This window comes from Hypanus sabinus, chromosome 7 (genome assembly GCF_030144855.1).
Source record: "Hypanus sabinus isolate sHypSab1 chromosome 7, sHypSab1.hap1, whole genome shotgun sequence".
NCBI classification, from domain to species: Eukaryota; Metazoa; Chordata; class Chondrichthyes; order Myliobatiformes; family Dasyatidae; genus Hypanus; species Hypanus sabinus.
The window spans coordinates 92,409,415-92,421,545 of NC_082712.1; the positions used below are offsets into that span (position 1 = coordinate 92,409,415).

The 12,131-nt window shown below is 47.2% G+C and overlaps 1 protein-coding gene across 1 annotated transcript in view; it reads left to right on the plus strand.

The window, feature by feature from the left end:
* Positions 1-12,131, plus strand: part of LOC132396998 (retinal guanylyl cyclase 2-like) — a 76,480-nt gene that overhangs the window by 6,470 nt on the left and 57,879 nt on the right. Inside the window, exons 2-3 of the mRNA XM_059975193.1 lie at positions 5,389-6,195; positions 6,889-7,190. Coding sequence (XP_059831176.1) covers positions 5,469-6,195; positions 6,889-7,190 — 1,029 coding nt within the window. The 5' untranslated portion in view covers positions 5,389-5,468. The remainder of the gene's footprint in view (positions 1-5,388; positions 6,196-6,888; positions 7,191-12,131) is intronic.

The following is a 12,131-nucleotide window of genomic DNA, read 5'->3' on the forward strand; positions in this document are numbered from 1 at the left end:
TCCTGCCGAAGGGTTCCGGCCCAAAACATCAACTACACTTTTTTCCATAAGTGCTGCCTAGCCTGCTGAGTTCCTCCAACATTTTGTGTGTGTTGCTTGGATTTCCAGCATCTGCAGAATTTCTCTTGCTTGAGATTGAGAAGAGGGCATGTCCATTGGAGTAGTAGCAATGGAACAGAGCAGCTGGAAGTGGAAATTCAGGAACAAGGGAAAGATATGGAGGGGAACAGAGGCCAAGATATTACCAGCACCCTTACTCCTTCATTGAGGACCTCATTTCCTGACTAATAACTCCGATTGGTGACAGGAACCTGGGACCAGTGCTGAAAAACAATGAGTGACAGGGTGATCTTAGTCCAAAGGTGGGACACTCTTCTGTTTCTAAAACCATGAGAGTGACTTGAAGAGCAGTTAATTTCAGTACTGTACTGAGGGCACTGTTGGATATTCCCAGAAACATTCCAACCGTACTCCCAGGGCAACTGGAAACCCCCATTGCCCACAAGATCAACACAAACTTACTAAAACAACCTTCCGATAATGGAGACAAATTGCTAAGATAAACTACTTATCTTGTCCAAAATTCTTGAACTGTAGTCAAGTGATTTTTTAAAATAATTCTACGTGCTTTGTCCTTTTTGTGTTTTATAACTTTTAAACAAAGGTTTTAAACTTTTATTTTTTAAGTAAAATGCAATGAGTATATCTGAAAGTCAGATACATTCTCTATTATTGACAGCCAACTAGCTGGAGGTCATGAGTTAGTCAGGGGTCAAAGTTGATTTGGCCTTTATGGAGGGGGCTTATATTGCATTGCCTCCCACTGTGTGTCAGTCACACTGTGGAAGGTCCTGTTAATGGCTAAGGGTTCCTTGTTACAGGTGGACTTGGTTCTATTTTGCTGCTTTGCATTCAGCCCATCAAGTCCTCTACCATTCTATTATGGCTGATTTATTAACCTTCTCAACCCCATTCTCTTGCCTTCTCTCGGTAACCTTTGATGTCCTTGCTAATCAAGAAATGATCAACCTCTGCTTTAAATATACCCGATGACTTGGTCTCCACAGCCATCTGCGGCAATGGATTCCACAGGTTCACCATCTCTTGTCTAAAGAAGCTCCTTATCTCTGTGCTCAAGGGTGATCCACGTGCCCTTGTAGACCTAGACTCCCCACTATTTGAAACATCCTCTACATGTCCATTCTATCTAGGCCTTTTAATATTTGGTAGGTTTCATTGAGATTTCCCCCCCCCCCCCTCATTTTTCTAAACTACAGCATGTACAGGCCCAGAGCCATCAAAAGGCCCTCATTTCCAGGATCATTCTTATAAACCACCTCTGGACCCTCTCCAATGCCAGCACATCCTTTTGTGGCCAAAGACTGCTCACAATACTCCAAACATGGGCTTATAAAGCGTCAGCATTACACCCTTTTCCATTGCTACTACTCCAATGGACATGCCCTCTTCTCAATCTCAAGCAAGAGAAAATCTGCAGATGCTGGAAATCCAAGCAACACACACAAAATGTTGGAGGAACTCAGCAGGCTAGGCAGCACCTATGGAAAAAAGTGTAGTTGATGTTTTGGGCCGGAACCCTTCGGTAGGAAAAGAGAAAAAAAAAAGAGTAGATTAAAGGGTGGAGGGAAAGGTGAGAGAAACACAAGGTGATAGGTGAAACTGGAGGCGGTGGGGGGGGATGAAGTAAGGAGCTGGGAGTTGATTGGAGAAAGAAATACAGGGCTGGAGAAGGGGGAGTCTGTTAGGAGAGGACAGAAGGCTGTGAAAGAAAGAAAATAAGATAAAGAAAATTGCTTGCACCAATGCTGATGATGCCACCTTCTTAAGGCATCTCCTTTTGAAGATGTCCTCAATGATGGGGAAGCTAGTGCCTGTGATGTAGCTGGCTGAGATTACAACCGTCTACAGCAAGGGTCGGCAACCCGAGGCTCCGGAGCCGCATGCGCCTCTTTGATCTCTGTGCTGCGGCTCCCCGTAGTTTGTTAGTTTTTGAAATGTAATTCGAAATTTGAAGATTATGGTGATCTTGTACAATCTAAAAACGTTGTGGAGACCCCATTTCCTGGCACATCCGAACCGGCTCACAATTAGCCACCGTTCTGGCTAAGGGAGATAGCCTACGGGGGTTTGTGAGTACGTGTCTTTTGGAGCATCCGCGCCCACGGGGACAGGTTGAGGGAGGCTTTAAAGCAAGGCTGTTTAGTTCGAATAAAGTTACCTTTGACTGCAGTGTCTTTATTTTAGCGCTGCGTGTAGCGCTACACCGTGACAAAGTGTTTTTTATCGCTATTAATATACATCACCACTGCCAATGCCTGACACCCGCCAGTGCGCGCTTTCTTTTAATTCTTCGATCCAAGGTAGGCTACCTATGGAGTAACCTTCAACCCAACGTCTTTTTTTCGGAGTTCAAAATGTTTTTGTTGCATGCAGAAATGTAATTTCGTTTTCTCTGCAGGATTTCATCAATTTCATAAATGCAACACATTATAGTTTGTTTATACATAGCATAAAGGCAAAAAAAACCGTTGTATGCAGTGTTATTTCATTTTAAATGTCAGATGGGATTTGTGGCTCCCAGTGTTTTCTTTTCTGTGGGAAATGGGTCCATATTGGCTCTTTCAGTGGTAAACGTTGCCGACCCCTGGTCTACAGCATTTCCCAAACCTTCATACCAGACAGTGACACAACTAGTTGGAATACTTTCCATGGTACATCTGTAGAAATTTTCAAGTGTCTTTGGTAACATACCAAATCTCCTAGTTCCTAATGAAATACAGCTGCTGGTGTGCATTCATCAGTATGTTGGGCCCAGGATAGATTTTCAGAGATATTGACACCAGGAACTTGAAACTGCTTGGTCTTTCCACGGCTGACCCCTCCAAGAGGGCTGGTGTGTGTTACGTCGACTTTCTCTTCCTGGTCCACAATCGGTTCCTTGGTTTTAGTGATATTGAGTGTAAGGTTGCAGTTGCAACACCACTCAACCAGGAACCTGTATGCTTTTTTTTGTCACCATCTGAGATTCTTTGTTTAGAAGTTATAAAGCATAAAAATATCAAAGCACTTATAATTATAGCTACAGTTAAAGAATTTTTGGCAAGTTAAGTAGTTTATGTCAGCAATTTGTCTCCATTAATGGAAGGGTGTTACCAGATGTTCATGTTGATCTTGTGAGCAATGGGACCTTCCATTTGTCCTGGGAGTTCAGCTGGAATTTTTCTGGGAATATCCGGTGCCTACAGGGCTGAAATTGGCAGCTCTTCAAGTCACTCCTATGGTTTTCAAAATCAGTTGTGTTATCAGTGAATTTACAATGCTGTGCAAAAGTGATATATCTGGGGTATCTAAGACTTTTGCACAATATTGTATATTATGTTGTACCAGTTACCAAATAGCACAGTACTACTGAGTAATACCAAGCAAAGTACTCTTAATTTTGTTTCCCAACTACCTTCCTTTTTTAACCAACATACAGTACTATGCAAAAGTCTTGGGCATCTTAACTGTATATACAGTGCCTATAAAAAGTATTCACCTCCCCACCACCACCTTGGAAGTTTCAAGTTTTACTGTTTTACACATTAAATCATAGTGGATTTAATTTGGCTTTTTTGAGACTGATCAACAGAAAAAAGACTCTTGTATCAAAATTAATTACAATGATATAACAAAATAATTATATATGTATTCACTCCCTTCAAGTCAGTATTTAGTAGATGCACCTTTGGCAGCAATTACAGCCTTGAGTCTGTGTGGATAGGTCTCTGCTGGCTTTGCACATCTGGACACTGCAATTTTTCCCCATTCTTCTTTACAAAACAGCTCAACCTCTGTCAGATTGTTTGTGGATTATGAGTGAACAGCCCTTTTCAAGTCCAGTCACAAAATATTGATTGGATTGAGGTCTGGACTCTGACTTTGCCACGCCAGGATATTAACTTTGTTGTTTTTAAGCCATTCCTGTGTAGCTTTGGCTTTATGCTTGGGGTCATTTTCTTGCTGGAAAACGCATCTTCTCCCAAGTTGCAGTTCTCTTGCAGACCGCATCAGGTTGTCCTCCAGGATTTCCCTGTATTTTGCTGCATTCAACCTTCACAAGCCATCCAGGGCCTGCTGCAGTGAAGCATCCCCACAACACGATGGTTCGCAGTAGGGATGGTCTGTTTTTGAAGAGGTGTGGTGTTTGGCTTATGCCAAGCATAGCATTTAGCCTAATTGCTAAAAAGCTTAATTTTGGTTTCATCAGATTATAGAACTTTCTTCCAGTTGACTTCAGAGTCTCCCACGTCTTCTGGCAAAATCTAGCTGAGATTTCATGTGAGATTTTTTTCAACAGTGGCTTTCTCTTAGCCACTCTCCTATAAAGCTGCCACTGATGAAACACCCAAGTAACAGTTGTATGTGCCATCTCCCCCATCTCAGCCACTGAAGCTTGTAACTCCTCCAGGGTTGTCATAGATCTCTTGGTGGCCTCTCTCACTAGTCCTCTTCTTGACAATCTCTCAATTTTTGGGGATGACCTGTTCTAGGCAGATTTAGAGCTGTGCCATATTCTTTCCATTTTTTGATTGAGTTAACTATACCCCAAGGGATATTCAGTAACCCTTAAGGGATTATGTCCCTTAAACTTTTGCATACTGCTGTGTAGTTGGTGCTTGTGCAGTTCCTGGTCACACAGTCAAGAATGTAGGGAGGTTAGAGCAGCATGCTGAACACACGTGCTGAGAGATCCTTCAGAAAGGTGAGGCAGTGGTCTGGTTTCTCATCGCACCCACAATACTGAGCTTCAGTGCTGCTCTGTTTCACCAAACCCTTGTAATAAGGCACTCCCTCTGGGTGGCTGTCTCTCAGTACAGCCCCTCCAACAATGTAGCACACCCACAGTGTAACTGCCCTGGTTACAGTGCCCCCACCTCACTGCCGCTACTGCTGTTTTCCCTCATTTCTCACCGCCCCTCCTGCAGCACTGTTCTCCCACCTTCCTTGCTGCAGAGTGTCACTTCGTTTTCGCTGCTGCAGTGCAGCATTCCCTCCTCACTGCCTTGCTCTCAGTGCGGCTCCCTCCTCAATGCCCCTCTCCTTCCTTATCGCTCCTTCACCGCCACTGTACACTGATCCCTCCTTGCTTCTCCTCCCAAAACGTGGCACTCCTTCCCTCCCCCTCCCCCACTGTGTGGGATTCCCTTCACCCACCCCTCACTCAGCAAGAGCAGTAATATAAAGTGCAGACTCTGCCCCAGAGCACAGAAGGTCACTCTTTTTTTCCACCCTCACTCAATCTCACATCATGTCTTGCCTGGAGCCAGGACAGCAAGATCCAACTGTCAGATGACTCGTTTAGTTTCTTCACTTTGTTCTCTTCAGGTCCATCAGAAGGAGCTGACAGGCTGCCGTCGGGATGTGAAGGAGCTGCTAAAGGGCGGGAGGATCCTTGGAGCACCGCCATGTCCCCTGGACTAGCCTTCCCCCTCCTCCACCACCACCTCCTCCTCCTCCTCCTCCTCAGGTGGTTTACTGCCAGGGGAGGGCAGCTGGCCCTCCTGCTGGTGCTCGGCCTGCCACTAGGGGCCTGGCCCGCCACCTTCAAGGTGGGCCTGCTGGGGCCCTGGGCCTGTGACCCCATCTTTTCCCGTGCCCTGCCCGAGGCAGCGGCCCAGCTGGCCACGAAGCGGGTGAACCGGGACCCCTCCTCTGGCGCTGGCTATTGGTTCGACTACGTTCTGCTGGAGGAGGAATGCCAGGCCTCTCGAGCCCTGGCTGACTTCGTCCGGCTCGAGCGGCGCGCTTCTGCCTTCATCGGGCCACTCAGTCCTAGCTACTGCAGGGCAGCTGGCCTGCTAGCAGAGGCCTGGGACAAGCCCCTCTTCTCTTGGACCTGTCCTTGGTCAGGAGGGGAGGAAGAGGAGGAGGGGGGCCCCTCTGCTCCCACCACCTCTGCACGGACCCTGCCCCATGCTGCCCGAGTGCTGTACACCGTCCTGCAGCACTTCCGCTGGGCCCGGGTGGTGGTGGTCAGTGGTGGCCAGGGCGGCTGGGCTGCTGCAGGCAGAGAGCTGGCCGCCTCCCTGCGCCGCTGCGGCCTCTCGGTGCCCCTGGTCCTCACCATGGGGGCAGGAGCCCCGGGGGCGGCCGGTGTCCTGAGGCGCATCAAGGAGGTCAGCAAAGTCAGAGGTAGGCATGTGTGTTCCCAATCCAAGTCCAATGTGTGATGGGTGCTGTAGGGAGTTCTGTGAATGCCACAGCTGGCAGGCTGGTCCCAGCCTTTGGGAGGGAGGAAGAGGGGGGTTTGCATGACGGAGGGGTGTCAGGGGTGACGTGTGCAGGGAGGCCAGAGTTCTAGGAGGGCTTGAGTGCTAGAGAGAAATGGGGGAGGCAGCTAAAGAGACAGGGAGGGGTGTAGGGGAGGGAGGGGGTTACAGAGACAGGGAGGGGTGTAGGGGCCAGAGGGAGTTACAGAGACAGGGAAGGGTGTAGGGGAGGGAGGGGGTTACAGAGACAGGGAGGGGTGTAGGGGCCAGAGGCGGTACAGAGACAGGGAGGGGTGCAGGGGCCAGAAGTGAGGGCACATGGAGTTTAAAGTGTCCTCTTACATTTGAGGCCTTCAGCCAAAGCCCAGTTCATGCCATTTGCTGGGCGAGGGGATTCTCAGTGGCACAGAGGAGGAGGAAGTGGAGGGAGAAACTCCATGGATAACCTGAGATTGACCCCATTTACTCAATTGAGGCCCCGTAGTGGGACCAAGATGTCTCTGGCTGTGGGATCTTGCTGAATGCTTTCAGACTCGCTGTAACCCACGTTGGGGATGTGTTGGGGCTGTGTGGTGCAGTGAGGCGGTGGGCTAACCCCGTTCTGTGTGGGTTTCAGCGGTGATACTCTGCATGCACTCAGTGTTCCTCGGGGGCAGCGAGCAGCAACTACTGCTGGAGGAGGTGAAGCGGGAAAATATGGATGACGGTTCCTACGTCTTCCTTCCTTATGACACCCTCTACTACAGCCTTCCCTACCGCAACACCAGCCAGATGGTGCTGGCCACCAACCGCAGGCTGCGCCAGTCCTACGATGCCGTGCTCACCATCACCATGGACTCCAACGGCAAGGAATTCCCCGAGGTGCTGGGAGAGGCCGTAGAACGGGGCGAAGTCCAGCTCTCACTAGAGCCAGCGCAGGTGAGGGGTTCCTGCTATTCAGCTGATGGTACCCCACCTTCACCCTCCAACATCTATCCCTATCCCTCCCCTCCCCAGTACAGCCCCTCCCTCTCCCCAGCACATCCCCTCCCCTCCCCACCCTCTCCCCAACGAAGCCCCTCTTCTACAAAAAAAGAGGTTTTAAACACGTTGGCCTCTATAAACCAGAACATTGAGTTGACATGCTGGATCCACACACACACACTATACTGGAGGGATAGAGACAGATTCAGAAAGAAGGAGATACAGTGAGAAGAGTTAGAGAAAGTGAGGTCGATGATGGAGAAGACAGAGGGAAAGTGGAGAGAGAGAGAGGGGCGAAAGGAGGAGGGGAGGAGGGCAGGGCTTCAGGGACTTGGGTTTGATCCCTGTGGTGAAGTCTGCACACTTCCTGTGACCCACCCATACACGGACGAGAGGGGTATAGTATGGATGAAGGTAGAAGGGACTAAGCAGAATGGTCTGTTTCAGGCTCAGTGCTCCATGACTATTCTCTACTGTCATGTTTTCTCTGGCCAGGTCTCTGTCATCATCGTCCGGCTCACTCTCCCTCCAGCCCAACCTCCTCAACTCCTCTGTCCCATCTTCTGCGTTGCCCCTATTCCAAGTGTCAGTCGTTGAGCATGTCAGTCAGGGCATTGATTACATTATAGGAACTGGGTTATGTCACAGTTGTCTCGGATGTCTGAGCCCTCACCTGGAATATAAAATGTGGTTAAACTGAAAAGAGTGCAGAAATGATTTACATGGATCTGGGATTATATGGAGATGAGTGGGTCTGGGTTATGTGGAGATGAGTGGATCTGGGTTATATGGAGATGAGTGGATCTGGGATTATATGGAGATGAGTGGATCTGGGATTATATGGAGATGAGTGGATCTGGGATTATATGGAGATGAGTGGATCTGGGATTATATGGAGATGAGTGGATCTGGGTTATATGGAGATGAGTGGATCTGGGATTATATGGAGATGAGTGGATCTGGGTTATATGGAGATGAGTGGATCTGGGTTATATGGAGATGAGTGGATCTGGGATTATATGGAGATGAGTGGATCTGGGATTATATGGAGATGAGTGGATCTGGGTTATATGGAGATGAGTGGATCTGGGATTATATGGAGATGAGTGGATCTGGGATTATATGGAGATGAGTGGATCTGGGATTATATGGAGATGAATGGATCTGGGTTATATGGAGATGAGTGGATCTGGGTTATATGGAGATGAGTGGATCTGGGATTATATGGAGATGAGTGGATCTGGGATTATATGGAGATGAGTGGATCTGGGTTATATGGAGATGAGTGGATCTGGGATTATATGGAGATGAGTGGATCTGGGTTATATGGAGATGAGTGGATCTGGGTTATATGGAGATGAGTAGATCTGGGATTATATGGAGATGAGAGGATCTGGGTTATATGGAGAGCATGGCCTAGTTGGGTCTTCATGCCTCGGAATGTAGGAAAATGAAGAGATGTTTGAGAAATAGTAAAAATATGACAAGGTGGACCGTAATCTTTTTCCGAGGGTAGGGGAGTCCAAGACTACAGGATTTAGAGCAGTGGGGGTCAGAAGTGATCTGAGGGCCAACTTTTTCTCCAAGCGGGTGGTGAGTATAACAAGCCTCCAAAGGAAGTAGCTGAGGTAGGTAACAATACTGTACTGTCATTTAAGAAGCACTTTGGTAGGGTGCACGTGAGGCATAAAGGGATATTGACCCAACACAGGGAACTGAAAATATCTGGGTGGGATAAGTTTTCTGAATGGTCTGATTGAGCCAAAGGGTCTATATCTGTGAATTACTGCTCTTGACTCTTCTCTCCCCCTCCCACTCTCTCTCCCCCCCTCTCCCCCACCTCCCTTCCCCCTTCCCCCCCACCCCTCCCCTCCCTCTCCTCTCTCCAGCCCTCCATCCATCTCTTCCCTTTCCCCACTCCCCCTTCACCCTCCCACACGCCCCTCCCCTCTCCCCCTCCCCTCTCCCTCTCTCCTCTTCCCTCTCCCCTCCCCCTCTCCCCCTTCCTGTCTCCCCTACCCCCTCTCCCCTCCCCCTCCACCCATCCCCTCTCTCCCCTTTCCCTTCTTCCCTTTACTCACTCCCCCTTCACCCTCCAACAGTCCGCACTTCCCCATCGCCCCCTCTTCCCTCTCCCCCTGTCCCTCCCACCCTCTCCCCCCTCCTCTTCACCCCCCCCCCCACTGACTGGAGAAAGAAAGCTATTGCACTGCAGGATGTGCTCTGCTGTTTGCTCACTCCCACCTCCCTCCATTTTATATCTCCTGACCTTACCTCCATTATCCCTGTGTAGTGGTGGAGCTGATGGACCCACTGTCTCACAGTTCCAATGGGCATCACGGAAACATAGCAATTAGCATAAGGCTTTACCGCCTCAACTGTAATATCAGTTCCTGCCGCTGTCTGTAAGCAGTTTGTATCTTCTCCCTGTGACCCTGTTTGACTGCTCCAGTTTCCTCAAGACGTCCGAGTTATGGTTAGTGAGCACTGGAAACGTGATAACACTTAAGGGCTGCCCCATTACAATCCTCACTGATTTGATTTTTTGTAATTCAAATTTTTATTATTATTTATTCTTATTTTACAAAGCAGCACAGCATATCATAGAGTACAATACAGTACAAATATTTACACAGCCATCCCATGACAGGAAAACATATAAAACAGAAAAAAACTTCTAATTTAAGTTTAAATTAAACTTAATCCCATGCGTCTTGCACTTGTCCCTCACTGTTAATTCTTCCCAACATGTGTTCATGTGATGAAATCTTAACTATTTCCTCAGTCCATTCCCTCACAATGGGACATAGGGATTTTTCCAGTTTGATTTGATTTGATGCTAATGATGTATTTCACTGTATGCCTCGATGTACTTTTGACAAATAAAGCTAATCTTTAAAGTTCAAAAACTTCAAAATAAATTTATTATCAAAGTACATATCTGTCCCCACATATAACTCTGAGATTCATTTTCTTGTGGCGTACTTAACAAATGTATAGAATAATAACGATGCCAGGATCGATGAAAGACTGTCCAACTAGGCAGGTCCAACCAGAGGGCAGAGGACAACAAACTGAAAAACAAAAGAGAAACAAAATAATAAATAAATAAGCAATAGGTATCAAAAACATGAGGTGACAAGTCCTTGAGAATGACTCCATTGGTTGTGGGAACAGTTCAGCTTTGGGATTTGCTCAAGAGTCTGATGGTTGAGGGGTAGTAACTGTTTCTGAATCTAGTGGTGTGAGTCCTGAGGTTCTTGTACCTTCTTCCTGATGACAGCAGTGAGAAGAGAACACGTCATGGATGATGGGGGTCCTTAATGATGAATGCTGCTTTCCTGTGACAGCATTTCACAGTTCAACAGTGCTCAACAGTTGGTTGGGCTTTTACTATGATGGACTGGGCTGTCACAAGGATCTACAAGTCTTTGCAACCTTTTGCAAGTTTAGCTATAAATCTATTCACTAATTTTCATGAAGCTATTCCTTACACGGCTGCCTGGCCTGTTTCAGAGTTAGAGTTAAATCTGTGGCCATAAATTAAACCAAAGTGTTTATATGAAATAATCGCATTACATAGAGGATAGTCACGTCTTAATCTCTCAAATCTAACAGGGCACAACTGTCAGATTAAGAGAGCAGGGATGCGGAATCCTGTGTTATTGTTTGTGCTGTTCTGGATCTCTAAGTTAAATAAATAAATAGTGCAAAAAGAGAGAAAAATGTAGTGAGGAAGTGTTCATGGGTTCAATATCCATTCAGAAATCCAACGGCAGCGGGGAAGAAGCTGTTCCTGAATTGTTGAATTGTCTTCAGGCTCCTGCGCGTCCTCCCTGCTAGTAACAATTTGAAGAGAGCATGTCCTGGGTGATTGGGGTCTTTAATGATGGATGCCACTTTATTTTCCTTGAAGGTGGAATGAGGATGACTTCATGATTTTGAGAGATATAGTTACCAAAGACCCTTGTAAGAATCTACGGTGTAGAGCATTCTGACTCGTTGCATTGCTCTGGGATGTAGGATCCAGCACACATGATTGAAGGAGACTGCAGAGGGTTGTGGAATTAGCCAGCTCCATAATTAGGCACAACCCGCCTCACCAACGAGGACATCTTCAAAAGGTGGTGCCTCATGAAAGATCCTCACCATTCAGGACCTGCCCTCTTCTCGTTACTACCATCAGGGAGGAGGTACAGGAGCCTGAAGACCAATAAGCAGCATCTTAGGAACAGCTTCTTGTCCTTTATCAGATTTTTGAATACTCCATGAACCCATGAATATTACCTCCCTACTTTGCTCTCTTTTTGCACCTTTTAAAAGATATGTTTACCATACAAATTTATGAGGAGTATAGATAGGGTAAATGCAAGCATGTTTTATCCACTGAGGGTGGATGGGAGGTCCTGGGTTAAGGGAGAAAGGTGAAAAGTTTAAGAGGTACATGAGGAGAAACAACTTCAGAAAGTCATGAAAATGGTGCATGTAAGTGCAAATTCAACACTTGAGAGAAGTTTGGATCGGTACATGGATGGTAGGGGTATGGAAGGCTATGGTCACAGTACAGGTGCACAGGAGTAGGCAGTTTAAATGATTCAGCATGGACTTGATGGGCTGAAGAGCTGTACTTCTATGCTGTACTTTTCTATGACTAACATTTTCTGTCAGCCACCTCATGTCACTTTATGGACATACAATCTGTATATAATTCTCTGATGGCTCAGCAAAAGCTGGGTTTATAAGGGAGAACAGGAGGATGAATACACGGCCCTGGTGGAGGATTTTGTCAAATGGTGCAAGCTGAATCATCTGCAGCTCAACATCAGTAAGACAAAGGAGATGGTGATGGACTTTAGGAAGACGGAGCCTGTACTGTTCCCTGTTACTATTGATGGT